Raw genomic sequence first — 25,746 nt, forward strand, 5'->3', positions numbered from 1 at the left:
CACTCGGGAAGTAGAGACTGGTGGATCTCTGTGAGCTGGAGGCCAGCCTGGTCTATACGGTGAGTTTCAGGACAGCCAGAGCTACACAGAGAGACCCTGTCTCAAAAAGCAAAAGGTTTTGTAAACAACTTTTGAAAGTTTCTTAGCCTAAAAGACAACTTTCCATAGGACATTGGTAAGAGCTGTGCAGTTGTAGTAGGCTGTACTTGAGAGAACGGACTACAAGAGTGTGGGTTTTTATGGTTGTTTATCCTTAACCTTTTTCCTCCCAGTGTTTGATCCAAGTGTGCACTGGGAGACCCCGTATGAAGCCAAGTATGTGCTCCTGCCCTGCACTGCCAATAGGTTTTGTGTTTGTCTTTTAATTAATTTCAAATTAATGAAACTATGTAATATTAACAGCTATTTACTGGTGCAAATAGTTGACACTTTTCTCTATTTTCGTCATTTTCTGAAAACTTAAAAAAATCTCAGGTCAAGCTGGGCTATGGTTCCCCTTTAGTCCTAGCACTCGGGAGGCAGAGACAAGCGGATATCTGAGTTTGAGGCCAGCCTGTTCTACAGAGTGAGTTCCAGGACAGCCAGGGCTACGCAGAGAAACCCTGTCTCAAAGGAAAACAAACCCACCAACCAAACAACAACAAAACCTAAAGCCAGAGAACAAGTTTAATGTTGCTTAAAATTAAATTATGTGGGGCTGGAAAGATGGGGCAGTTAAGAGCGCTGACTGCTCTTTCAGAAGTTCTAAGTTCAATTCCCAGCAACCACATGGTGGCTCACAACCATCTATAATGAGGTCTGGTGCCCTCTTCTAGCATGCAGGCATACATGCAGACAGAACACTATACATTATAAATAAGATTAAAAAATTGAAATTATGTGTACAGCCATTTCCCCCTCAGTGTGCAAAGGTTCATCCTTTTGAACAATAATAACCCATTCCTCTTTTCTCCCCCCAAGACTTTCATACTCCAGAAAATTTTTATTTCATAAATCTGATCATAAAATCCAAGTATTAAGATCATCTTAGTAGGGTTTCTATTGCTGTGATAAATACCATGAGCAGAAGCAGGGTGGGAGATTTTCACTTACAACTCCCAGGTCACAGTGCATCCCTGAGGAAAGTCAGGCTGGGAACTCAGGCCAAGGACATGGAAGCAGGAACTGAAGCAGAAGCCACAGGAGGGTGCTGCACAGTGCTTTCTTCTAGAACCCAGGACCACCGGCCCAGGCATGGCACCACCCACAGTGAGCCAGGCCCTCCCACATCAGTCATTAGTAAAGAAAATGCCCTACAGACTCACCTACAGGTCTGTGTTACGGGGGCATTTTCTCAAGTAAGATTCCTGTAGTAATAAGGAGCGGCGGGGCTGCGTCCCCAACACCCCAGCTGCCTGCCCGGCTAGCTCAGTCGGTAGAGCATGAGACTCTTAATCTCAGGGTCGTGGGTTCGTGCCCCACGTTGGGCGCCATTTGTAGTAATAAGGAGCGGCGGGGCTGCGTCCCCAACAGATTCCTTCCTCCCAGGTGACACTTACTTGTGTCTAGTTGACATACGAAGCGGCCAGAACAAAGATAATTTGTACATGCAGAGAGAAAACACACTTTTTCAAGATAGACATGGCAACTGCCAAATTGGTATATTGTTCTATGTTGGTGATTCCTGTTTCTTGAAAATTTTTTCATTACTTTTCCATTTAACAAAGGGAAAAGGAGGGTAAGAAGCAATTCCCCTGGGAATCGGTTGAGTGTCTGTACATCAGCAGTCTGTGATTGCTGAGTCATCTCTCCAGCCCCCTGCTGGGATGATTTTCACACCCGCAGTGTCCTGAGATTTCTCTGCTTGCTTTCCCCTTACTTTGTCCTACCACACCGTGTACACCTGTAAAATTTGCAAGCAAAAACCCTCAACTGTTGAGAATCTTTCATTAAAGTTGATTACTTATAAATATGAACGTTAGGTTACCATGTAGGCTGTTAAATTTTATGTTACTCATTCTTAAGCTGTGTAAGGGAGACAAAAATCTGCTACAAATACTAACTATTGTCCATTGTTCTTAATATTTTTTAAAATATTATACTCATCCACTTTTGTATATTCTATTTTTTTAAAAAAATCATATTTACTGAGCCAGCTTTTGACTTTTATTGATAAACTATCTTAAATACTATTTTCTCTTTCATTAAAAAATACTTTCAGTATGTTGGAGAATGTTATTTTCAGGTGCGTGACTTTTGTTTACGCTGTATTTTTTTAACTCTGTGAAGCTGTCTTACTTTGCCTGTCTGAAACACCTAGGCAGGAGAGAGGAACCGGTGGGGCTGACAGGCAGAGTGGATAGATGTGAGAACACTCTGGGAATGAAAGAGGATGGGGGGGGGACACACACACACACGACGGGGGACCTTTGACCAGGGTCAGAGGCAGGAAGACACAACTTTCTCTGGGTCACGCCTTCAGCCAGTAGTCTGTCTAAGGACAGGAAGAAGGAAGCTTCTGTTCCTTGCCTGCTCATTCTTCCCTTGCTTGCAATCCAATCCTTCACTGGCAGTGGAGACTTCTTCAGGATTCCAGCGCCTACTGAAGACCAACAGAGACATCCAGCCTTGTGGACTAAGCAGCTACTGGCTTATGGACTTTCTGTTCACAGCTAGTCATTGTGGGATTAGTTTTACTGCAGTCTGTCAATCATTCCAATGAATTCCACACCCACACCCACACGAGAGAGAGAGAGAGAGAGAGAGAGAGAGAGAGAGAGAGAGAGAGAGAGAGAGAGGTTCATTCTGAAAGTTGCTACTCTAGAGAACCCTGACTAATACAGAGATGAAATAGGAACAGTAGAATGAGGGAGCTGCTTGTTGGTTTCCGGCCGCCCAGCTAGCTTAGATCCGAAATAATCACACAGAAACTGTATTAATTAAATCACTGCTTGGCCCATTAGCTCTAGCTTCTTATTGGCTAACTCTAATTCACCCATTTCTATTAACCTGTATATTGCCAAGTGGCTGTGGCTTACTGGGTGAAGTTTACAGCCGCTGTCTCTGGTGGCTCCATGGTGTCTCTCTGACTCTGCCCTTCTCTCTCCCAGCATTCAGTTCCATCTTCCCGCCTGCCTAAGTTCTGCCCTGCTATAGGTCCAAATCTGTTTCTTTATTCATTAATGGTAATCACAGCACACAAAGAGGACTTCCACATCAAGGGACAACCCCACAGCTTGTCCCCAGTCTGGCCTTTTGGGCTGGAGATTGGGTTTCTGGATTATTCTGGGAAAGGGTTGGTTGACCCACACTAAAGGGGTAGTGGCTCACAGGTTGAGAACCGCCACAGTAGACAGACAAAACCCTGGTCATTTGTAGTCACAGAGTACTCAGGAAGGAAACTCCACAAGTTTCTACAAACACCCACTTTCTTGTCAATATATGAATTTAAAAGTTCTCCCAAAAGATCAAGAGTTACTGTTCTACTGATGTTTGGACAGCTGCGACCCACAGCAAACCTCTCACATCTTCTCCACCATAATAAATTCGCTCATCTCCACACTATTATACAGATGTCATTTGGCTGAGTTTTGTGAAGCCGCTATAGTTGACCAAAAAGATGGTTTCCATGCGGTCACACCTAATGCAATCTGCACTTGGGCTCACTAGACATGGATTGTCTGCACCTCCTGCACTTGGGCTCACTAGACACGAACTGTCCACACCTCCTGCACTTGGGCTCACTAGACACGAACTGTCCACACCTCCTGCACTTGGGCTCACTAGACACGAACTGTCTGCACCTCCTGCACTTGGGCTCACCAGACACGAACTGTCCGCACCTCCTGCACTTGGGCTCACTAGACACGAACTGTCTGCACCTCCTGCACTTGGGCTCACTAGACACGAACTGTCTGCACCTCCAGCACTTGGGCTCACTAGACACGAACTGTCCGCACCTCCTGCACTTGGGCTCACTAGACACGAACTGTCCACACCTCCTGCACTTGGGCTCACTAGACACGAACTGTCTGCACCTCCTGCACTTGGGCTCACTAGACACGAACTGTCTGCACCTCCTGTACTTGGGCTCACTAGACACGAACTGTCTGCATCTCTTGCACTTGGGCTCACTAGACACGGATTGTCCACACCTCCTGCACTTGGGCTCACCAGACACTAACTGTCTGCACCTTCTGTTACGTGTCGGTGGAGAGGGTGGAAGAGGAACCCATTTATCAGCTGTTACTGAACTTTGAAAACTGTGCTTACAGACTGCTAATGACTCTTATAAAATGAGAGGTGATACAATTTCCAAGGGTTTGATACTTAGCTCAAGAACTGTGTGCCAAGTACAGCAGGCTGGCTCTAGCTAGAGCGCCCGTGCTGACTGGGACGGCCTGCCTGCCTCTGGAAGGACGGCTGCTGCAGGCCTGGGGCAGGTGTGGAAGCAACAAGTCAATGAGAAATGCCAAAGCATTCAACTGGGAGTTTTTGTTTCTTTTGTTTTGTTTGTTTGTTTGAGACAGGGTTTCTCTGTGTAGCCCTGTCTGTCCTGGAACTTGGTCTGCAGACCAGGCTGGCCTTGAACTCAGAGATCCTCCTGCCTCTGCCTCCTGTGAGCGCACTGCTACTGACAGGACAGCCAGAGGCACTTCTTTAACATCAGTGAGAGAAGTCCCAGGCCTTACTGTCAAGATCATTATAATTTTTCAGAACATATAAAAATATAAATAACAGCAATATTCCAAGAGTTTAAGTTTCAAACTGGGGCAGGATCCAAGAGAAAAGGATAACACTCAGACATTAAAGGTGAAGGGCAAAAACCAAGAGCATGTCTGGTCTAGAGGTCCGGGCTTAGAACGCGGTCTTCTGCCCCTGTGCTTCCGGACAAGGTTTCCTATCAGCTAAGATTTACAGATCCTCCAAGTCAGTCAAATCCACGGCCACTTTCAAGAACAGGGTGTCGTCTTTAATGTAGGTGTTCTTGGGGTGCTCCAGGGTAGAATGCGACACAAAGCGGGGGCAGCCAGAGGCAATGTTCATCTCGCCCTCGGGCCGTCTGAAGCTGCTGCTGTTGGGGTCAGCTTTGAACGTCTCCGCAATGTGGTTCTTCTTGCCACTCTGGTCCAGAAGCATCAGGGTCACCCTCTGCCTGAAGGGCCACTGTAACAGCGAGTCAAACTCACCCCTCATTACCACAAAGTACAGGGACAGGTGCGTCCCCTTCCCAGACCCGTCCCCGTTGAGGTAAGCTCGAGCACAGAGCCGGTAGCCACAGCGGCTGGTGTAGAAAGGCTGGCTGAAGACAGACACCACGTGCCCCTCCACGGCCTCCCTCTTCTTCACCTTGTAGTCGGTCACCTTCCAGATGAGCTTGCCGCTGTAGCAGGCGCCCTCCAGCAGTTTGAACCGCTCCTCGTTCTTGTTCAGCTGGGCCTTGTGGATGTTAATGTGTGCGTCGTGCTTGCTGGTCTCCCCCTCCAAGACGACTGAAAGGAAACACAGAACAGGAGCTGCAGCACGGGCCTGCTGTCTAACCGCCACCAGCGGAGCACATGCACGCCGCAGACACAGGCGCACCGCAAACACAGGCGCACCACGCACATCACTCAGCGGATGCCACACCTGGTAAGCTGACACCAACCAAATAAGGTTATGTCTTCTTCAGCCGATGCTCGAGCCCAAGACACACTGGGCATTCACCTCAAGTGAATTCTCACGTGAAGCCTTCTGCTTCTTTAACTAGAGTGTGCATAGGTGTGATGTATCTGTGCATTCTGTGTGCATGTGAGGCATGTGTGTGCATAGAGACGCCAGAGCAGATGTTGCTCTTGAGTCTCTTCAGATGGGTCTCTCACTGAACCAACCCCCAGGGTTTTAGCTAGCTAGCTTGTCCCCGGGATCCTGTCTCAACCTGCAGAGTGCTAGGATTACAGGAACCCTCAAGCTTACTCAGAACTCACAGGGCTTTAGGGATTCAACCTCCGGCCATGTTTACACAGTGAATGTTTTCTCCACTGAGCCATCTCCCCAACCCCCACAATGTATTCTACATTAAGAAGCTTTACTATCATCATCATTATCATTGCGCATGTGTTAGGTGCAGGCACGTGTGTGCCATGGCATACTCATGGAGGTCGCAGGACAACTTTCAGTTCATCATTTCCCTCCACCTGTGGGCTTCAGAAATCAAACTCTGAATGCTGTAGTTTGAATGAGCTGTGCCCTGTAAGTCTTGGGCATTGGAATTCTTGGTCTCCAGTTGGTGGTGGTTTGGGAAGAAGGTGTTAGAGGGCTGGAGGTTAGCACTCTCTGCTTGCTGTTTGTGGATAGAGATGTGAGTTCTCAGCGGCTGCTCCAGCATATGCCTGCCTGCTGCCTGCCTGCCGCCTGCTGCCTGCCTGCCGCCTGCTGCCTGCCTGCCGCCTGCTGCCTGCCTGCTGCAGCTGTGCTCCCTGTGTGTTGGTGATGGACTCGAACCCCTGGAACCCTGAACTCAAACCAACCCTTCCTTCTGTCAGCCGCCTCCACCGTGGTGTTTCACCATAGCAACAGAAAAGCGGCTGGTACCCTGGTCATCTTGACTGCACAGCAAGTCACCGCTAAGCCCTCCTACTGGCCCTCGCGTGCCCTTCATAGTCAAACCCGCTCCTTGTTTTCTACACCTAAGACAGCCAAGCCAGTCATCCGTTAGCTGTCTCCCTTGGAGAGCTGGCCTGTGACCTGCTGGAGGCATGCAGGGGAAGTCAGGAGAGAGAAGTGGACACGCACCTAATCTCTGGTCACTGGCTTCTAGCAGGGTGATCTTCTGTTTCACAGTGTCAACCGCTTCCACCAGGGACCGCAGGTCCAGTCTGTTCTGCTGCTGGTTAACTGTCTGCAGCAGCTGCCGCACCTGCGCTTCCAGCCAGGCTGACTTGTCGATGTGGCTGGTCAGAGCCTGGCAGAGCAAAAACAGCATCATACATGGAAATGAGACCACGGAGTCATAACTTGTTAAGATTGGATCTCAACACACATATTTCACATATAATCCACAATGAAAAGAAAGTGACCCAGGCCAGAGGGAAAATTCAGGGAGCATGGTGATCACCAGCCCCCGCCTTTCCCCTCTAAACTCCTCTGGTGAACCTTTGAGCCTTTTTTTTTTTGGTTTTCGAGACAGGGTTTCTCTGTGGTTCTGGAGCCTGTCCTGGAACTAGCTCTGTAGACCAGGCTGGTCTCGAACTCACAGAGATCCGCCTGCCTCTGCCTCCCAAGTGCTGGGATTAAAGGCGTGCGCCACCACCGCCGGGCCCTTTGAACCTTTCTTAATGTGTCTAAAGTCCCCTCTCCACTCACATACATGTTCTTTAGCTTCACCCCTCTTGCCTTAGAACTTCCTGTCCTGAGACATCACTCTCCAGGTCCCCTCTGTAAGGAAGCTGAGACTGACCAGGCCCCTGTTCTGGCCCAGGCAGAGCAGGACAAGGTCTGGGAGAGGCCTATATGCTTCGTGGCTCTCGGATGGAGGGCAGTAATCTGTCTGCCTTGCTCATACAGTCTTAATTCCATCCTGGTGGACTCCAATTGGGAACAAATCAGGACTAATAGTATGATAGGTTTCTTTTTTCTTGACATGTTCATACATGCACACATATCCGCACATACATGCACATCACATGTAGAACATGTTCATATATGTCTGCATATATGTGTATGATGTACTGAATAACTAGAGATCATGTGTCCTAGATTTTCTGGAACAATCTAAATTTCAAATATATTGTCCATATCATATGTCTTAAAATCTTTCACTGGAGAACTTTTATCTATTAGGGACCTGTTCATGATTATCTAATATTTATGATCCACCAAGTGCTGTTGTATGAACTATTTTAGTGATGTTTAATGCATATTCTCCCCAGGGTAGCCAATGATTTTGCTTTGTAATCCTCAGAGGGGGCTGGAGAGATGGCTCAGCGGTTAAGAGCATTGCCTGCTCTTCCAAAGGTCCTGAGTTCAATTCCCCCGGCAACCACATGGTGGCCCCACAACCACCTGTAATGAGGTCTGGTGCCCTCTTCTGGCCTGCAGACATACACACAGACAGAATATTGTATACATAACAAATAAATAAATAAATAAATATTTAAAAAAAAAAAAAAAAGAAAAAAGAAAAAAAATGTAATCCTCAGAATGCAGAACTATGTTCTCAATGTGTCTCAAATGGGGAAATATTAACCCAACATTAATTAAAACCCGAGTTTTCATACATACATACATACATACTAAAGTATGGTATAAATGTTACAGGCTAACATTGGTAAATATACTGGGTCATGAAAGCAATGGTGTCACTGTCAGAGGCAGAGGGCCACAACAGATGCAGCCTTCTTTCTGGTGGGGTGCACGGCCACGCAGCAAAGGAGGGGAGAGAGCCAGGATGGGCAGTTGGGACAAGGTGTGGATGGGGACGGGGCTGTATTGGTGCTGTGGGCATCGCCTAACTCTGGCAGCTTTTCTATGCATTCAAAACGGTTTCCAGTTAAAAAGTCAAGAGGAAACCCCTAGGGAGGGGGTCCAGCCAGCGGTGCCGACTAAAACAAGGATCACAGCTTTGATGGGAAAAGTCATGTCTCTCCTGGATGTTTTTCCTTTAAAGGATTTATATTAGGTTTATTGTGTTTCATGTGTGTTTTGCCTGCGTGTATGTCTGTGAACCTTGTATGTGCTTGGTGCCTGCAGAGGTCAGGATTGGTACTGAATCCCCTGGAACTGGAGTCATGGCTGTTTGTGAACACAGCCATCATGTGTGTGCTTGGACTGAGCCCTGGCCCACTACAAGAACAGCAAGTGCTCTTACCTGCTGAGCCATTTCTCCAGCCCTTCTTTATTTTTTTTTAAATATATTTATTTTATGCCTATGTGTGTGTGCCTGAGTATACGTATGCGGAGGCCAGAAGGAAGTTCGGAGCCTCTGGAACTGGGCCTGTAGTGGCTGTGAGCCTCTGAGTCAGCACTTCCGATCCCCATCACTCACCAAGCCTCACCTGGACATTTGAGAGGAAACTTCCATTTCTGCCTAACATCTGCGTGAACTGCTTAAACTCCTTTTCGAACTTCTTCACGGTGTCCGCCAGCTGCTGGATCTTGCTTTCTTTCTGTTCGAGGCTCTGATATAAGTCAGAGATCTAATAACAGGAAGGTGAGCCATGAGAGATGAGTCATTAAGTGCGCACAGGCTAACGGGGAGGGAGAGGGGGGCTTTCTAGAGGGGAAGGATCGGTGTGGTGTGCCTTTCCAGGGCAGAGTTGAGGGCGAAGTCCCCTGTAATTCAGGGAAGTATCTGCAGGTACTCCTCAAAACCAGACCCACGGACTGCTCCATCCTTGACCCATGGTGACACCAGCCAGTCAGGAGTGTCACGTGGCTGAACTTGATAAACTTCCTCCTGCATTCTTTCTTTGCATGCTGTCAGACAGCCATGATACCTGCACTTTCTCTGCACGCTGTCAGACAGCCATGATACCTGCACTTTCTCTGCATGCTGTCAGACAGCCCTGATACCTGCACTCTTTCTCTGCATGCTGTCAGACAGCCATGATACCTGCACTTTCTCTGCACGCTGTCAGACAGCCCTGATACCTGCACTCTTTCTCTGCATGCTGTCAGACAGCCATGATACCTGCACTTTCTCTGCACGCTGTCAGACAGCCCTGATACCTGCACTCTTTCTCTGCATGCTTTCAGACAGCCCTGATACCTGCACTTTCTCTGCATGCTGTCAGACAGCCCTGATACCTGCACTTTCGCTGCACGCTGTCAGACAGCCCTGATACCTGCACTCTTTCTCTGCATGCTGTCAGACAGCCATGATACCTGCACTTTCTCTGCATGCTGTCAGACAGCCATGATACCTGCACTCTTTCTCTGCATGCTGTCAGACAGCCATGATACCTGCACTTTCTCTGCATGCTGTCAGACAGCCCTGATACCTGCACTTTCTCTGCATGCTGTCAGACAGCCCTGATACCTGCACTTTCTCTGCACGCTGTCAGACAGCTATGATACCTGCACTTTCTCTGCATGCTGTCAGACAGCCATGATACCTGCACTTTCTCTGCATGCTGTCAGACAGCTATGATACCTGCACTTTCTCTGCATGCTGTCAGACAGCCATGATACCTGCACTTTCTCTGCATGCTGTCAGACAGCCATGATACCTGCACTCTCTCTGCATGCTGTCAGACAGCCCTGATACCTGCACTTTCTCTGCATGCTGTCAGACAGCTATGATACCTGCACTTTCTCTGCATGCTGTCAGACAGCCCTGATACCTGCACTTTCTCTGCATGCTGTCAGACAGCTCTGATACCTGCACTCTTTCTCTGCATGCTGTCAGACAGCCATGATACCTGCACTTTCTCTGCACGCTGTCAGACAGCCATGATACCTGCACTCTTTCTCTGCATGCTGTCAGACAGCTCTGATACCTGCACTTTCTCTGCATGCTGTCAGACAGCTATGATACCTGCACTTTCTCTGCATGCTGTCAGACAGCCATGATACCTGCACTTTCTCTGCATGCTGTCAGACAGCCCTGATACCTGCACTTTCTCTGCATGCTGTCAGACAGCCATGATACCTGCACTTTCTCTGCATGCTGTCAGACAGCCATGATACCTGCACTCTCTCTGCATGCTGTCAGACAGCCCTGATACCTGCACTTTCTCTGCATGCTGTCAGACAGCTATGATACCTGCACTTTCTCTGCATGCTGTCAGACAGCCCTGATACCTGCACTTTCTCTGCATGCTGTCAGACAGCTCTGATACCTGCACTCTTTCTCTGCATGCTGTCAGACAGCCATGATACCTGCACTTTCTCTGCACGCTGTCAGACAGCTCTGATACCTGCACTTCCTCTGCATGCTGTCAGACAGCTATGATACCTGCACTTTCTCTGCATGCTGTCAGACAGCCATGATACCTGCACTTTCTCTGCATGCTGTCAGACAGCTCTGATACCTGCACTTCCTCTGCACGCTGTCAGACAGCCCTGATACCTGCACTTTCTCTGCATGCTGTCAGACAGCCCTGATACCTGCACTTTCTCTGCATGCTGTCAGACAGCCATGATACCTGCACTCTTTCTCTGCATGCTGTCAGACAGCTATGATACCTGCACTTTCTCTGCATGCTGTCAGACAGCCATGATACCTGCACTTCCTCTGCACGCTGTCAGACAGCCCTGATACCTGCACTTTCTCTGCATGCTGTCAGACAGCCCTGATACCTGCACTTTCTCTGCATGCTGTCAGACAGCCCTGATACCTGCACTCTTTCTCTGCATGCTGTCAGACAGCTATGATACCTGCACTTTCTCTGCACGCTGTCAGACAGCTATGATACCTGCACTCTTTCTCTGCATGCTGTCAGACAGCCATGATACCTGCACTTTCTCTGCACGCTGTCAGACAGCCCTGATACTGCACTCTTTCTCTGCATGCTGTCAGACAGCTATGATACCTGCACTTTCTCTGCATGCTGTCAGACAGCCCTGATACCTGCACTTTCTCTGCACGCTGTCAGACAGCCCTGATACCTGCACTTTCTCTGCACGCTGTCAGACAGCCATGATACCTGCACTTTCTCTGCACGCTGTCAGACAGCCCTGATACCTGAACTCTTTCTCTGCATGCTGACAGACAGCCTTGATACCTGTTAGCACCTCGCTGGATCTCTCCCAGCTCTGCCTATGCCCTTCGAGTCCCCAAAGAGCCCCATCAGCACGCAAGCAGCAGTGTAGCCAAACTAGGTGGGCACCGCTAAACTTAGACATCGTAATCCTTCTGTGTGCACACATGCATGTCTGCTGCTTCCTCTGCTGTTTTGCAACTCTTCCCTTGAGACAGTCTCTCCCTGAGCCTCAACTCAGGCTGCTGGCTCTTCACTCAGGTCTCACGCTTGTGTGGCAAGTGCTCTTACCCACACATCCCTGCCAGCCCAGAATTTTCAATCTATTTGAGGGGAACAACCAAAAACCTAAGAGTGCTCCTATTCAGTTTGAATGCTGGTCAGCTTCCATTATACACAGAAAAGCTCTTACACCCACTTTTCACTTTGTCTCATCTGTGTGTTTGTTTGGCTTCTGGTTTTTGAGAGTCTGTGGCCCAGGCTGACCTGGAACTAACTGTATAGCTGAGGATGATCTAGCTTTCTTGCCTCCACCTTCCAAGTGCTGGAATTGCAGGTGTGTGTACCACACAATACACATACACTCACAGACAGATACTCCCACACACAGACACACACACACACACACACACACTCACTCACAAAAGTCTATCTGTTTTAGCAACCACAGTCTTCATCGGTTCCTACCTTGGCTGTGATGCTTCCTAGCTGATCCTACCCTGAGACCTCCTACTCTCACACAGGAGTGTTCCCTCCACGGAAGCTGTGATCATCTGGGATCTCACAGCAACTGGATGGAGCCTGGTACCAGCTGGTGCTGGAAAAATACCTGCTTAGTGGCAAATGTTCTGCAGTTCATTCTCCACATCACAACTAACAACACCAAGAGACAAATCTGGTCTTCTGTTTCTCCTGCTTCAACGTCTCCAGTGGAAATGGGGGTTCTATATCATCTGATACCGTTGTGGCTTCACACTCATTTCTAACCCGTGTGCATCCTGACCAGCAAAGCTGCACAGCATCTAGCTAACCCGTGTGCATCCTGCCCAACAAGGTTGTATAGCATCTAGCTAACCCGAGTGCATCCTGTCCAGCAAGGCTGCACAGCCTCTAGCTAACACGTATGCATCCAGCAAGACAAGTACCTGGCTTCCACGGATGAACTTCGCTCATCCAGAAACCACCTTCTCAGTGCGGTCACTCAAAGGCACAGCCTCGAGGAGTAAGTCCTGACCTATGTCACCTACCCAAGTCCCACTGGTACCCACCGTAACTCTTTCTGTCCTTTTCCTCCACTAGAGTGTTACTGGGACTACGTCTCACTTCTTTATTCTCCGAGTCTGCACGATACCTTACGTGGAAGATGTTGGCTAGTGTCTGATGAAGGATGTGCCAATGGCCATAGGGCCCACCTGACAGCCCCTCTGCCCACCCTTGCCTCTAACCTACTCCCGTCTCATGGTGCCCATCTCAGCTGAGAACATTCCCAGGTTCTTTGCCTCCCAAGCTTAAAGCACACCACCTCAACCTCAGGATGTCTCCATGTTAGCTGCAGTCCAACAGGCACAGGGACGGCCTCCGCCATTGCCTCTTCCGGCATCTCGATTCCTCTCAGCACTGAAATGCTTGTGTGCCAGGCGCCAGGCCGAGAGTGCAAACACATCCTCTCACTCCCATCTACCACACCCGCTTACAAGTGAGGAAATGGGGCAGGGAAGTGAACTAGGTGGGCGTGCAGCCTGCACACTCAGGCTACGGCACCCTCACTATCAGCACTTCGTGAAGGTAATGGTAATAATACCTATTTGAACGGTAATGTCCTATTGCATTTTTAAAAAGCCAAACACCTAAACACATTAGTTCTAACTCTTGGTTCTTAAACCCCTTCTGGAACAAGGCAGAATATGCATGCGTAAAATAGTAACTGGACACAGTGTCCAGTATAGTGATACTTCGTTTGTGTTTTAATAAATAAAGCTTGCCTGAAGATCAGAGCGCAAAGCTAACCACACTAGTCAAGCCATACAGGCAGTGGTGCACACACCTTTATCTCAGCAGCCACACTAGTTAGCGACAGAGGCCAGCTGATGGTGGTGCACACCTTTAATCCCAGCACTAGAGAGGAATATAAGGCAGGATGAGAGAGGAGCTCACTCTTTTTCAGTCTGAAGATTTCACAGAGGTGAGAGCTCTCTAAGGGCTGGCTGCTTTGCTTCACTGATCTTTCAGCTTGAACCCCAGTATCTGTCTCTGGATTTTATTAGTCCTGCTACAGTCCAGCTTTACAGAGAAGGTCACTGCATCAGTCCCTGGACATTTCCGACTCACACTTGGGAATTCAGGCACCCTGCCACTCTGTTTCCTTAAACTACAGCATCCTTTATACCAGCCTGTCTGGGCACACACCCTCCCCCTGCACACTCTGTTTCCTTAAACTACAGCATCCTTTATACCAGCCTGTCGGGGCACACGCCCTCCCCTGCACACTCTGTTTCCTTAAACTACAGCATCCTTTATACCAGCCTGTCTGGGCACACGCCCTCCCCCTGCACACTCTGTTTCCTTAAACTACAGCATCCTTTATACCAGCCTGTCCGGGCACACGCCCTCCCCCTGCACACTCTGTTTCCTTAAACTACAGCATCCTTTATACCAGCCTGTCTGGGCACACGCCCTCCCCCTGCACACTCTGTTTCCTTAAACTACAGCATCCTTTATACCAGCCTGTCTGGGCACACACCCTCCCCCTGCACACTCTGTTTCCTTAAACTACAGCATCCTTTATACCAGCCTGTCGGGGCACACGCCCTCCCCTGCACACTCTGTTTCCTTAAACTACAGCATCCTTTATACCAGCCTGTCGGGGCACACGCCCTCCCCTGCACACTCTGTTTCCTTAAACTACAGCACCCTGTATACCAGCCTGTCCGGGCACACGCCCTCCCCCTGCTACTCCGTTTCCTTAAACTACAGCATCCTTTATACCAGCCTGTCTGGGCACACGCCCTCCCCCTGCACACTCCGTTTCCTTAAACTACAGCATCCTTTATACCAGCCTGTCCGGGCACACACCCTCCCCCTGCTACTCCGTTTCCTTAAACTACAGCATCCTTTATACCAGCCTGTCCGGGCACACGCCCTCCTCCTGCACACTCTGTTTCCTTAAACTACAGCACCCTTTATACCAGCCTGTCTGGGCACACGCCCTCCTCCTGCCACTCAGTTTCCTTAAACTACAGCACCCTTTATACCAGCCTGTCCGGGCACACGCCCTCCCCCTGCACACTCTGTTTCCCTTCGGTGTCAGCCTGGGGAGCTGCAGAGATGGCTCGGTCCTTAAGAACATGTATGACTGCTTTTGTGGAGGATCCGAGGTCAGCTTCTAGAACCCATGCTGGGCAGCTCACAGCTGTGTCTACTCCAGGAGACCTGACCCCCTCTTCAAAACTCTTCACACACCTGCACCCATGCCCACACTCGCCATACACACAATTCAAAATAAGACAAATGAAGGTACAGCTTGGGTGTCCTACCCTGTGAAGCCGTCCACAGTTATCCCAGAGTGCCTTGCTGCAGCGTCTGTATCCAACACAGTATTATTGTGTTCCAGAAGGCCCCACCACTTATCAGTTCATATCTCCACAGTTCTTCATGGGGAGACTATGTCTTCCGTGCCTCAGTGTCCCAATCAGTGAACCCTATACCTGGCATCTACTGTCTATTCAATCAATGGAAAGATGCAATGGAAGAGCATAAGGAACCCAGAGTCCCCCGGGAGCAGGCCTGTGACCAGTTCCTGTGGTGTGGAATTGGACATCACAGAATAATCTGCAGAGGTAAACTCCTTTTTGACAGTGGGCCTGAAAAGTCTTCCAGAATGGTCCTGTAACATAATTACGTTTATAGCAACTGCTCCTTAACGCTAGCTTTGTAGACACTATGGACGCTCTGGGAACCCTGACAGGCTTGGCAGCTATGGTCAGAGAGTATGTGTGAAGTTAGTCGATGTTTATCAGGTTACAGAGCTTCTCTAAGGCAGCTCAGCTCGACACCAGAACCCCTAAAGCCCACAGGACTTAGACCACCGACTACTGAAATGCTCAGATGGATTTAGTGTAAAAACAGAAAACAGCTAGTTGGGGCTCGCTAGGGATGAAGGGTGTGCGGACCGACGGTGGAGTGGACAGGCTGTGGAGTGTACGGGAAGCCACTGAGAGTGCTGGCTTGAGATCCAGCCACTTACAGGTGACTAACTTCAGGCTTCTTTGCTCTTAGTTCATCTGCAGGAGGCGATGAACCCAAAGAACTCAAAGGCACCTTCCAGCTCAAAGGTTCTGTTACATTAAGGGCGTATCCGGCCAGTAGCAGAAAAGCATGCACCTTTAATTGGATTACATGGAACCAGAGAGAGCATGAAACACAGGGCAGCTAAGTGTCAGCATTTCCCTGCCGCTTCCGACGCGGTACCAAGACTTACCTGCTGCTCTAGTTGGAAGTTCTTCTCTAAAACCAGAAGCATGTGGTCACGCAGGGCTGCCTGCTCGTGCTCCTGCAAGGTCCCCCTCTTACCCTTCAATACGAAGCAAAAGTGAGTCTAGTTATTAAGAAGCTCCCCAAATGAGGCAGGCGACAGGTTAACACAGAACCTCAGAAACTTTGCCGACTTAGTTTCCCATGCACTTTTTTCCCCCCTACAAAGTTGCAGGAGAAATAACTCCACTGGGTCCTTTCCCAACTTTAGAATCCTTCAGCATCCAGAACCAACCAAGTTTACAAGACAAAGAATCATGCTGCTATCAAAACTCTCCTGCTGACTTTCTTCCTGCCCTGACGCAGGTATGGTCGCCACTCAGCTCTCCCCATGCATAGCCTGGGCCAGATCCCCCTTCTCCAGAGCGCATTTCCAAACTGCCCTGCAAGCCTGAGCTTGCAGCCGGTTCTTAATTCCAGCTTCCAGCTCGGGCAACTGTGTTGCACTCGGAGTCACACATTTGAGAGAAGGAATGGTTACATCTCCCCTGACCGTTACATTGTTTACTGGCTGACAGGGTCTACTGCCAATACAAGCAAAGGTCCATATTCCTATGCTTCTAGGCGAACATCCACCCTCAGCTTCCCTTCACTGGCCCCCTTGGTAGCTGGATGCTCCAAGGAAGGTTCCAGAGAACAACTCCCCTACCCACCCTGGCTCTTGACACTGAGGTTGGCACTAGGACACAGCCCAGTGAGAGGCGGAGCCTGACTGTGAAGTCTTTTCAGCACTAGAAGCAAGGCTGCCATACACCCTGAAAGGTAAACCCTGAACCTTCCGCAGCCAGCACAGCCTCCCGTTCTCACGATCTATTTAGAGGCTCCTAATAATATACAAGCTGTGGGTGGTGTAGGGACCAAGTAGCACGCTCCCCATGTGCTCTACGACTGGCCACACTCCAACTAGTCAAGTATTTTTAAAACTAAAACAATGTGCTATGTTAAAAATAAAATTGTGGTAATTAGACTTATAGAATATATGGGCTATACTCAGCATGATATTTCAATTTCTGTTCTGATTGAATGGAACCTGCCAAAAGGTCCGAAGCAGAGGTCAAACTGTGTTCTCTTTAATTTTTTTATTCAACTTATTGAATAATTATTTTAAAGGTGTTTAAGAATATTGAAAATTATTTTAAAACATGATTGATAATTACTTTATTTCAGCAATTTCCCCCATAGAGGAACAAAACCTATATATGCAAATATGTATGTGTGTAGGGGACCTGCGGGTGTGGGGCACACGAATCCCACAGCAGCAGAACGAGACTCCCTACACATCTACATGATCAGACACATGAGCATGACATATACATATGCACATATGTATGCGTGTTCTGTTTCTCTGGAGAGCGCCAACTCTACTGTAGTCCTAAGGTTCTAATGTCCTTCTGCCCTTCCGTATCTTGGATAGAGTTAAAGAATCAACTGAGCTCCCCATGATTTTAGCCATAGAGATGAAGGTAATCCACACCTTACCTTGACGGTGCAGCCATAGTACTTGAAGGGACAGTCTTGCTCGGCCTCAGGACACACAGTGAGGTGTTCATTCACCTGCAAAATGGGACAGCCCATGCTATGGAAACACATGGATGCTTCAACTGCTGGGTATAAGCAGGGAACCAGGGGGTAATGGGGAGGAAGTGAGGGACAGAAGGAGGAACTCTGGGGTGTGTGTGTGCAGAATCAGGATGCAAAGAGAAGGGTGTGCCAGGGACGGCCCCAGAAGACAGAGGTGGAGTCATCACCAGAATCAAGCAGCCCTCAGGCCTTTGGCTATAGTTCTCACCAAACCCATACCACAAGGGTTGCTAACCATTTCCCCTACACTCTCCAGGGAGGGCTGTTGACTCACCTCAGTTCTCGGAATAGTCCTCAGACACTTGTTGGGACAAGACACTGGGTACGCAGGACACATGTTTTCCTCGTGATCCTGAAACAGTGTGTGGGAAACAAAGCCAAGATCTCTTACCTCAAGGTATTCACATGCGCGCCTCTGGAGAGCGTATCACGTGGCTTGCTCTCCATAGGACATTATAGTTCAGTTTCCAAAAAAGTTCAGAGATGTCTGCTTTCTTAATATAAATTAATTCAACTAAAAAATGAAAAATTTTGAGCGTCTGAAAAATCAGAAGGTTTGTGGCTCAGAAAAGGCAGCCTGGGGATCAACCAGCGAGGCTCCTCTGCCCGCCTAAAAGCACCTGTGGTCTCTATGTTACTATCCTGTGCTCCAGCCAAATAGCAGAATCCAGAGAGCAGACATTACCATCACTTCCCTGTGACCCAGGGCTTGCATCTCACCTCCCGTATTTGCAGCAGGGGACGCAATGCTGTTTTCACCCACGATAAATGTGTAGAGTCCCACCAAGTAAAAGGCGTAGCCTTCTCTGTGGAATCTCCAGCCACTCCCTTCTCCCTCCCCCGTTTGAAAACCCCCTCTCTGTGCAGCCAAGGATGAGCATCCTTGAACTTCAGGTCTTCTGCCTCCACTTTCCAGGACTTCCCACGCCAGAGCTCTGAGAGTACAGGCATGTACCACCTGGTTTGGGGGTGGGGGTCAAACCAATGACCTTATGAATGTTAGGCAAGCATGCTACCGCCTAAGCTCCAGCTCCAGTCCCAGATACAAGACCACTCCTTTTTAGAGATAGGGTCTTGTTTAGCCTGCTCAGACTGGCCTTAACGCTAAGAAGCCAGGGATGAACTGCTCATCCTCCTGGCTCCAAGGGCTGGGATGAGAGGTTTGAGCCACCAGGCCTGGTTTACACCATGCTCAAGATCAAATCCAGGACGTTCTGAATGTTAGCAAACACCGTATCAGCGGAGCCACATCCCCAGCCAGGTAAAGCCTTTCCTCAGCCCAGACAGGTAAAGAATGGACTTCTGAGGCCCATGTGACTCTCACCTGCAGGCTGGTGACCACCACACCCCTTTTACAGTAAATACACTTCTCCTCTCGGAACCGGCAGTACGCGCTCAGGTGCTCCTTCAGATCTTTCCGGAGCATGGCTTCCCGGCACCCCTCGTTAGGGCAGGGCACGGCTTGGAAGGAGCACTGCTGAAGATGGTCCTGCAACAGCAACAGCAACCTCAGAGGCAGGGCCAGTGTAGGGCACAGCTTGGCGACAGCCAAGTGCCAGTCGGGCTGGCCTCTCCCTAGCTGTCATGGAGACCCACTGCCTCTTCCTAGGACAGGGGCAGGGAGGCTGCTTGGGCTGGCACTGAAAACTAGTCTGGCTTGTTGGGAACTAGGAGAGGGATAAAGATTGAGTGGGGTGGGGTCTGGGAGGCTTGAGGGGCAATAACATGAAGCCCATTTAGAGTCCAGTGGCCTGCTCCTGTATGAAGGTGTGAGGTCGTGGGTGTTCTCCCAGCCTTTCCAGTGAGTGTGGCAGGTCTTTGTGGCATTTCCGTTTCTGCTGTGTTTTTGCCCAGCCCCATTCCCAGCACTTTTTATTAGTCTCTGCACAGCAAAGGCAGGGCAATCGGAAGGGAGAGAGAGAGGGAGGGAGAGGGAAGGGAGGGAGAGAGAAGGAAGAAGGAAGGGAGAGAGGGAGGGAGGGAGAGGGAGGAAGGGAGGAAGGAAGAGAGGGAGAGAAGGAGGGAGAGGGAGGGAGGGACCATGCTGACTCCACAGAAGTGGGGGGGGGATGGACTAGAACAGTAGGGGAGATGGGTAGGAAAGAAGTGGGCATGCCGATTATAGAAGGGGGTACAGACTAACAATGGGGGAGACACAAGGAGAGAGAAGACAGGTTCCTGGGCAGGAGAAGGATGGTCAGGCTTTGTTTAGTCATCTAACCTGGAATGTTCTTAATCCAGGTACTAGTGAATTGAGGGCGTTCATCCAGGGCTTGTCACGCAAGACCCCGAGAACCATCCCACCACTGCCGGTTACTATGACGCTGCTGAGGAACGAGAACCCATCTGTCACGTGACACCTTCACACGGCTGCCCACTGGAGCCCACAGGCCAGATGTGGCCCCACTGCCTGTTGACTTCTGTAACCACCTCTTTTTCTGCGCCGTTGCATTCAATACCGCTATGGCTGGTTTGCTCTGAAGGGTGAGGGAGGAGGAAGTGGGAGCCATGCGGAGCCTGCATTCACTCTCTAGCTCTTTTGTTGAGGTGGCAGGTGTGGTGGGGCACACCTTTAACCTTCAGACTAAGTGGGAAAAGATAGGTGGGTCTCTGAGGCCAAGGAGCCTGGTTTCCATAGGGAGTTCCAGGTCAGTCACAGTGAGACCATATATAGATATAGATATGAGAGAAAATGAAAAACTTCATCACATTTACTTATTTGTGAAGGGTGGGGTGCAGCTGGCATGGTGGTGTGTATGGAGATCAGAGATAAGGGGGAGGAGTTTGTCTCCTTTATGCAGGTCCAGGAGCTGAACTCGGTCATTAGGTTGAAGCCGGCAGCTTTTCCTGATGTTCACCTACCCTCCGGTCAGGCTCTCAGTAGAGGGGCTGAGGAACTGGGGGGATGCCAAGCCTGCAAAGTCTGAGTCATTTTACTGCTGACTCTTTTCAAATTTTATTTATTTACTTAATGTGTTTGGGGATTTTGTCTGTGTTCCAGATGGGTGCCTGATGCCCAAGGAGATCAGAAGAGGGCATGAGATCCCCTGGGACTGGAGTTACAGATGGCTGTGAGCCACCATGTGGGTCTGGGTGTTGAACGAGGGTCCTCTGGAAGAGCTGATGCTCTTAATCGCTGAGCCACCTCCCCGGCGGCTACTATTAGGTCTTCACATGAACAGTTGGCCTCCTGTTCCCAAGGGAAAGCAACAGGGTAGTTTTTTCTTTCTCAGCATGAGATTAAAGTTATTTTCTTTTGTCCTTTGTAGTAAGCAAACCGAAAACCCAGACTAACTTGTGGATACTCCCCTGCCTCACCTGAACCGTTAACATTCACTCAGACAGGGGAGATCCTCCACCTCACCACGCAAGCAGCAGGAGACAGGAGTGAGAGAGCTCGACAAACGGGGGGGGGGGGGGGGGAATGCTGATCCTGATCCTCACAGCCTGAGCTGTGCTCTCTCCAACTGTCTGTCGTGTGTGCAAGCCCCATTTGTTCTTCTGGCTTGGGGACAACACAGCGGGACAAGAGGCCCCGTCTAGGATTTGTCACTCAGAGTGAGCGGCAACAGACGGTTGCCGAGAAAACAATACAGTTCTGTGAGCTCCCCCAGGGTGACAGAGAAAATCATCTCCACATTTATCATCTCAGTGCCCAGGGTGTGTGTCTGTGTGTGCATGTGCGTGCATGCACACACACACGTATGTGAGAGAGGGCGTGTGTGAGTGAGTTTCTGGAGGATTGATAAAGGGCTGAGTCACTTGACATGCATGCTACAGACTGTGTGGGTGTGAGGGGAAAATCTCAGCAGCTGCCAAGCAATTCCCTGGAAGCGGGAGGCAGCTGAGTCACCTGATACCGGGTTGATTAAGCCTGATAGGGCTGTGCCTTCCCCAGCTGGACGAAACTGTCTTCCGGGACTCCACGTCCTGTACCTGCACCTCCCTGCCACCTCTGTTCACATCTCCACCTGTGCCTGACTGCAGAGCACATCCTGTGTGACCTGACCCAGGCTCTGCCATGGGTCACACCAACAGACCAGAACGCACAGTCCACAGCACCAAGTAACAAAGTCAACGCTTGGAGGGAAGAAGGGTCATGCCTGTCCCCATCCTAGGGCCCCACAGTGATGCAGCCCTGCGGGTTGGTATTTGTTTCTTTTATTTCTCTCCTCTCTACTCCTCTCTCTCTCCCTCCCCCCCCTCTCGACAGGCTTTCTCTGTGCCTAGAACTTGCTCTGTAGACCAGGCTAGTCTTGAGCTCACAGAGAGATCCACCTGCTTCTGCCTCCCGAGTGCTGGGAGTGTTCTTTTAGCCTGCTGAGTCCCGCACCTTCTTCTTGACTCAATGATCCTGTAATTTGGGCTCTCTTCATGCTCCGGTTACCTTCACTCTTGGTGCTCACGGTACCACTAGATTGGGGACAGTATGAGAGAAACTCGGGGAGCCCTTTGCAGGGTTCAACCAGGTCCCATCACACAAAGGTTAAGTCACTAAAGGAGGCATAGACAACACTGGTCACAAGTGATACCAACCTGGAACCTTCCCAGAATAATCCTGGCGTCACACCCCGGGGCATTTCTGCAGTAGACCTGTAAATTGAGGACCTCCCTCTTGCAGCAGTTGTCTCTGAACACCTGAAAAACAAGATGCGGTCAGTCTCCCTCACACCGTCCAGTACACCTTAAATACAGACACAGTCAGTCTCCCTCACACCGTCCAGTACACCTGAAATACAGACGCGGTCAGTCTCCCTCACACCGTCCAGTACACCTGAAATACAGACGCGGTCAGTCTCCCTCACACCGTCCAGTACATCTGAAATACAGACGCGGTCAGTCTCCCTCACACCGTCCAGTACACCTGAAATACAGACGCGGTCAGACTCCCTCACACCGTCCAGTACACCTGAAATACAGACACGGTCAGTCTCCCTCACACCGTCCAGTACACCTGAAATACAGACGCGGTCAGTCTCCCTCACACCGTCCAGTACACCTGAAATACAGACGCGGTCAGTCTCCCTCACACCGTCCAGTACACCTGAAATACAGACACGGTCAGTCTCCCTGACACCGTCCAGTACACCTGAAATACAGACGCGGTCAGTCTCCCTCACACCGTCCAGTACACCTGAAATACAGACGCGGTCAGTCTCCCTCACACCGTCCAGTACACCTGAAATACAGACACAGTCAGTCTTGTACCATCCAGTACGCCACAGAGGCACAAAGAAAGCTATGGTGACATTGGTCTTCAAGTCTGCCTCAGAAGCAGATGGAAAGTTCCAGGCAGTGGCTGAAACGGAAATGTCACAAGACCATATTGAAAGTCAAGGCTGCCTCAGACATGCACTTCTAGGGAGCCATATAACTCAGTGCTCAACACCGCAGACTGCAGCCAGGGGAAGCACAGGCTGAGCTTGACCCTACACAGTCAAAAGTCAAGGGGGGCTGAGGCCAAGGGTAGAGTGCTGTTCCCCATTCTGGCGTGTCAGTGCCCCTGATGCTGTGCTGGTTGGTTATTTCAGCACAAACTGTGTATTGGTATGCTTCCTCTACAAGGTCAGAGGGTAAATACTGTTAGCTGGGCAGGCCATGTGGCAGCCATCCCCGAACTTGCTCCGGATTCCCCTGCCTCTGCCTCAACTCTGATATCGACAAGATTCACACAAGTAGTCACAGCTCCAATAAAACACTTATGGAACCAAAAGTCAAACAGCATATAATTTTCACGTGTCACGGAACACGATTCTTTGATTTTGAATTTTGAGATGACTTATTTATTTGTATACATGTATGTGCCTGCTTGAGTTTGTAAGCGCCATGTGCATGAAACTACCTCCAGAGGCCAGAAGAGGGTGTTCGAGCCCCTGGAACTGGAGTTACAGACCCTTGGGATCTGTTGTGCCATGTGGGTGCTGGGAACCGAACCCTGGTCATCTGCATGAACTGCAGGTGCTCTTAACAGCTGAACCGTCACTCCAGGCCCCTTGTTTTTTAAAACAATAAGTTATTTTAAAATAGTTTAAGACTCATAAGAGGTTGCAAAAACAGCATATTTTTTGTGTTTCTTTTTTCATGAATATTAAGAATGTGAAAGCCATTCTCTTAGCTCAGAGGCAAAACTAGCAGAACTTGCCCCAAGGACGTAGTATGCTTGTCCCTGCCCTGCCCTAGTGGGAGACACACAGACACACAGACACACAGACACACACACACACACACACACACACGAGTTCTTGGCCCTCTGCAAGGCAAGTACTAGGAAGGGGCTGGTGAATCAGACCAGCTTCTCAGGGAAAACTTAGGAGGAGGCAGAGTTTGAGTTCCTGAAATACAGGGAGAAAAGAAAATGGGACTGAAGAGACATTTTTCAGGGAGAAAATCTCCATGACCCACAGCAAAGGACAAGAAACAAACAAAACCAAAAGGACAATAGACAACAACAATTGTGTTGGTTAGTTTTTTTTTTTTTTTTTTTGTCAACTTGACACAAAGCAGAGTTACCTGGAAAGAGGGAATCTTAACTGGAGAACTGCCCAGGTTAGAGAGGCGTGTGGCCATGTCTGTGAGCCATTTTCTTAATTGTCAGTTGATATGGGAAGGCCCAGCCCACTGTGGGCAGTGCTGCCCCTGTGTAGCCGGGCCTGGACTGTGTAAGAAAGGCAGCTGAGAAAGCCAGGGGAAACAGCCAGGAGGCAGTGTCATTCCCTGGTTTTTGTGGGCCAAGAGCTGCAGGATTGAGGGGGTTGAGAGCAGTTGTGGCCTGGCATCTCTGAAGAGAGGGCAGGAGGTGTCGGCCTCCGTAGCAGAGGAGCCAGGAGCACTGGAGACGCCAGGACCCTGGGGAGATGACCAAGGGCAATGGCAGGTTCCTGGGCCTCTTGGACAAGCTGTGGGTCGTGGGTAGCAGAGCCAGAGAGGCATCACTACCCACGCCCTCCCTAGCACAGAAAACGGTGAGTCCTGATGTCAGACGCTGAACCTTTTATACTGTTGGAATTCGGTTATGCTTTGATATGACTATAACTGCTTCCTGGTTTTCCTTCTTGGAATAATAAATATTTAACTTTTTTTTAAAAGCAGGAGCCCACAAGTTTTATTTGTTTTTGTTTTGCTTTATTTTTCAAGACAGGGTTTCTCTGTGTAGTCCTTGCGCTTGAGGCCAGGCTGGCTTTAAACTCAGAGATCTGCCTGCCTCTGCCTCCTAAGTGCCGGGATTAAAGGTGTGTGCCACCACCACCTGGCTAGGAGCCCACAGTTAAGAGACTCAGTACTTTAAAGAGATGTTAATTTGTTTGTTATCAGTATTAACATAATCTTGGGGACAAAAAAGAAGGGAACTGTTGTGGTTTAATAGTGAAGTATCTGTGTCAAACTGACTAGGGGCAATTGAGCTGGTTAAGGTCACCCAGAAGAGGGAGCCTCAACTGAAGAACTTGTCTGCAGGCAATTGTGTGCGTCATGTTCTTGACTGAGCTGTGCCACCCCTGGGCAAGTGATCCCGAGTTGTATAAGGAAGCAGGCTAAGTAAGCCATGGGGAGCAAGCCAGAAAGGAGCTCGGCTCTAAGGCTTCTGATTCAGTTCCTGCCTTGGGCTCCTGCCCCTACTTCTCCAGATGATGGTTTGTAACATGGATGTGTAAGGTGAAGCAAACATCTCCCTCAAGTTGGTCTTGATCACAGCATTTATCACAGCAATAGAGCAGCAAACTAAGACCACAGCAAAACCCACAAATAAGAAAAGCAGATAAACTAAATTTCAACAAACTGAAAACCATCTGCTTCAAAAGACACCACCAACAAAGCGAGAGTAAATCACGTGATAAGATAAAAATATTGGCAGACCTGATAACAAAGGACTTGTAATAATTCAACAATTAGAGAAAAAAAATCCAGTTAGAATAGGCAAAGGTGGGGTTGACGGGATGGCTCGGGGGTTAAAAACAATTGCTCTTGCAGAGGAACCAAG

General features: G+C 49.4%; 2 protein-coding genes across 3 annotated transcripts in view; one reads left to right on the forward strand and one right to left on the reverse strand.

Moving 5' to 3' along the window:
* The window catches only part of Ints7 (integrator complex subunit 7), a 502,168-nt gene that overhangs the window by 416,987 nt on the left and 59,435 nt on the right, over positions 1–25,746 (forward strand). The gene's annotated exons all lie outside the window — the stretch shown is intronic.
* Positions 4,673–25,746, reverse strand: part of Traf5 (TNF receptor associated factor 5) — a 46,472-nt gene continuing 25,398 nt past the window's right edge. For both annotated transcript variants that reach the window (XM_075989492.1, XM_075989493.1), the window contains exons 4-11: positions 22,308–22,409; positions 19,096–19,260; positions 18,046–18,123; positions 17,670–17,744; positions 16,138–16,230; positions 9,015–9,155; positions 6,754–6,922; positions 4,673–5,471 (exon numbers count right to left, since the gene is read on the reverse strand). In XM_075989492.1, the coding sequence (XP_075845607.1) occupies positions 4,894–5,471; positions 6,754–6,922; positions 9,015–9,155; positions 16,138–16,230; positions 17,670–17,744; positions 18,046–18,123; positions 19,096–19,260; positions 22,308–22,409 (1,401 nt within the window). In that variant the 3' untranslated portion in view covers positions 4,673–4,893. The remainder of the gene's footprint in view (positions 5,472–6,753; positions 6,923–9,014; positions 9,156–16,137; positions 16,231–17,669; positions 17,745–18,045; positions 18,124–19,095; positions 19,261–22,307; positions 22,410–25,746) is intronic.

This window comes from Microtus pennsylvanicus, chromosome 10 (genome assembly GCF_037038515.1).
Source record: "Microtus pennsylvanicus isolate mMicPen1 chromosome 10, mMicPen1.hap1, whole genome shotgun sequence".
NCBI classification, from domain to species: domain Eukaryota; kingdom Metazoa; phylum Chordata; class Mammalia; order Rodentia; family Cricetidae; genus Microtus; species Microtus pennsylvanicus.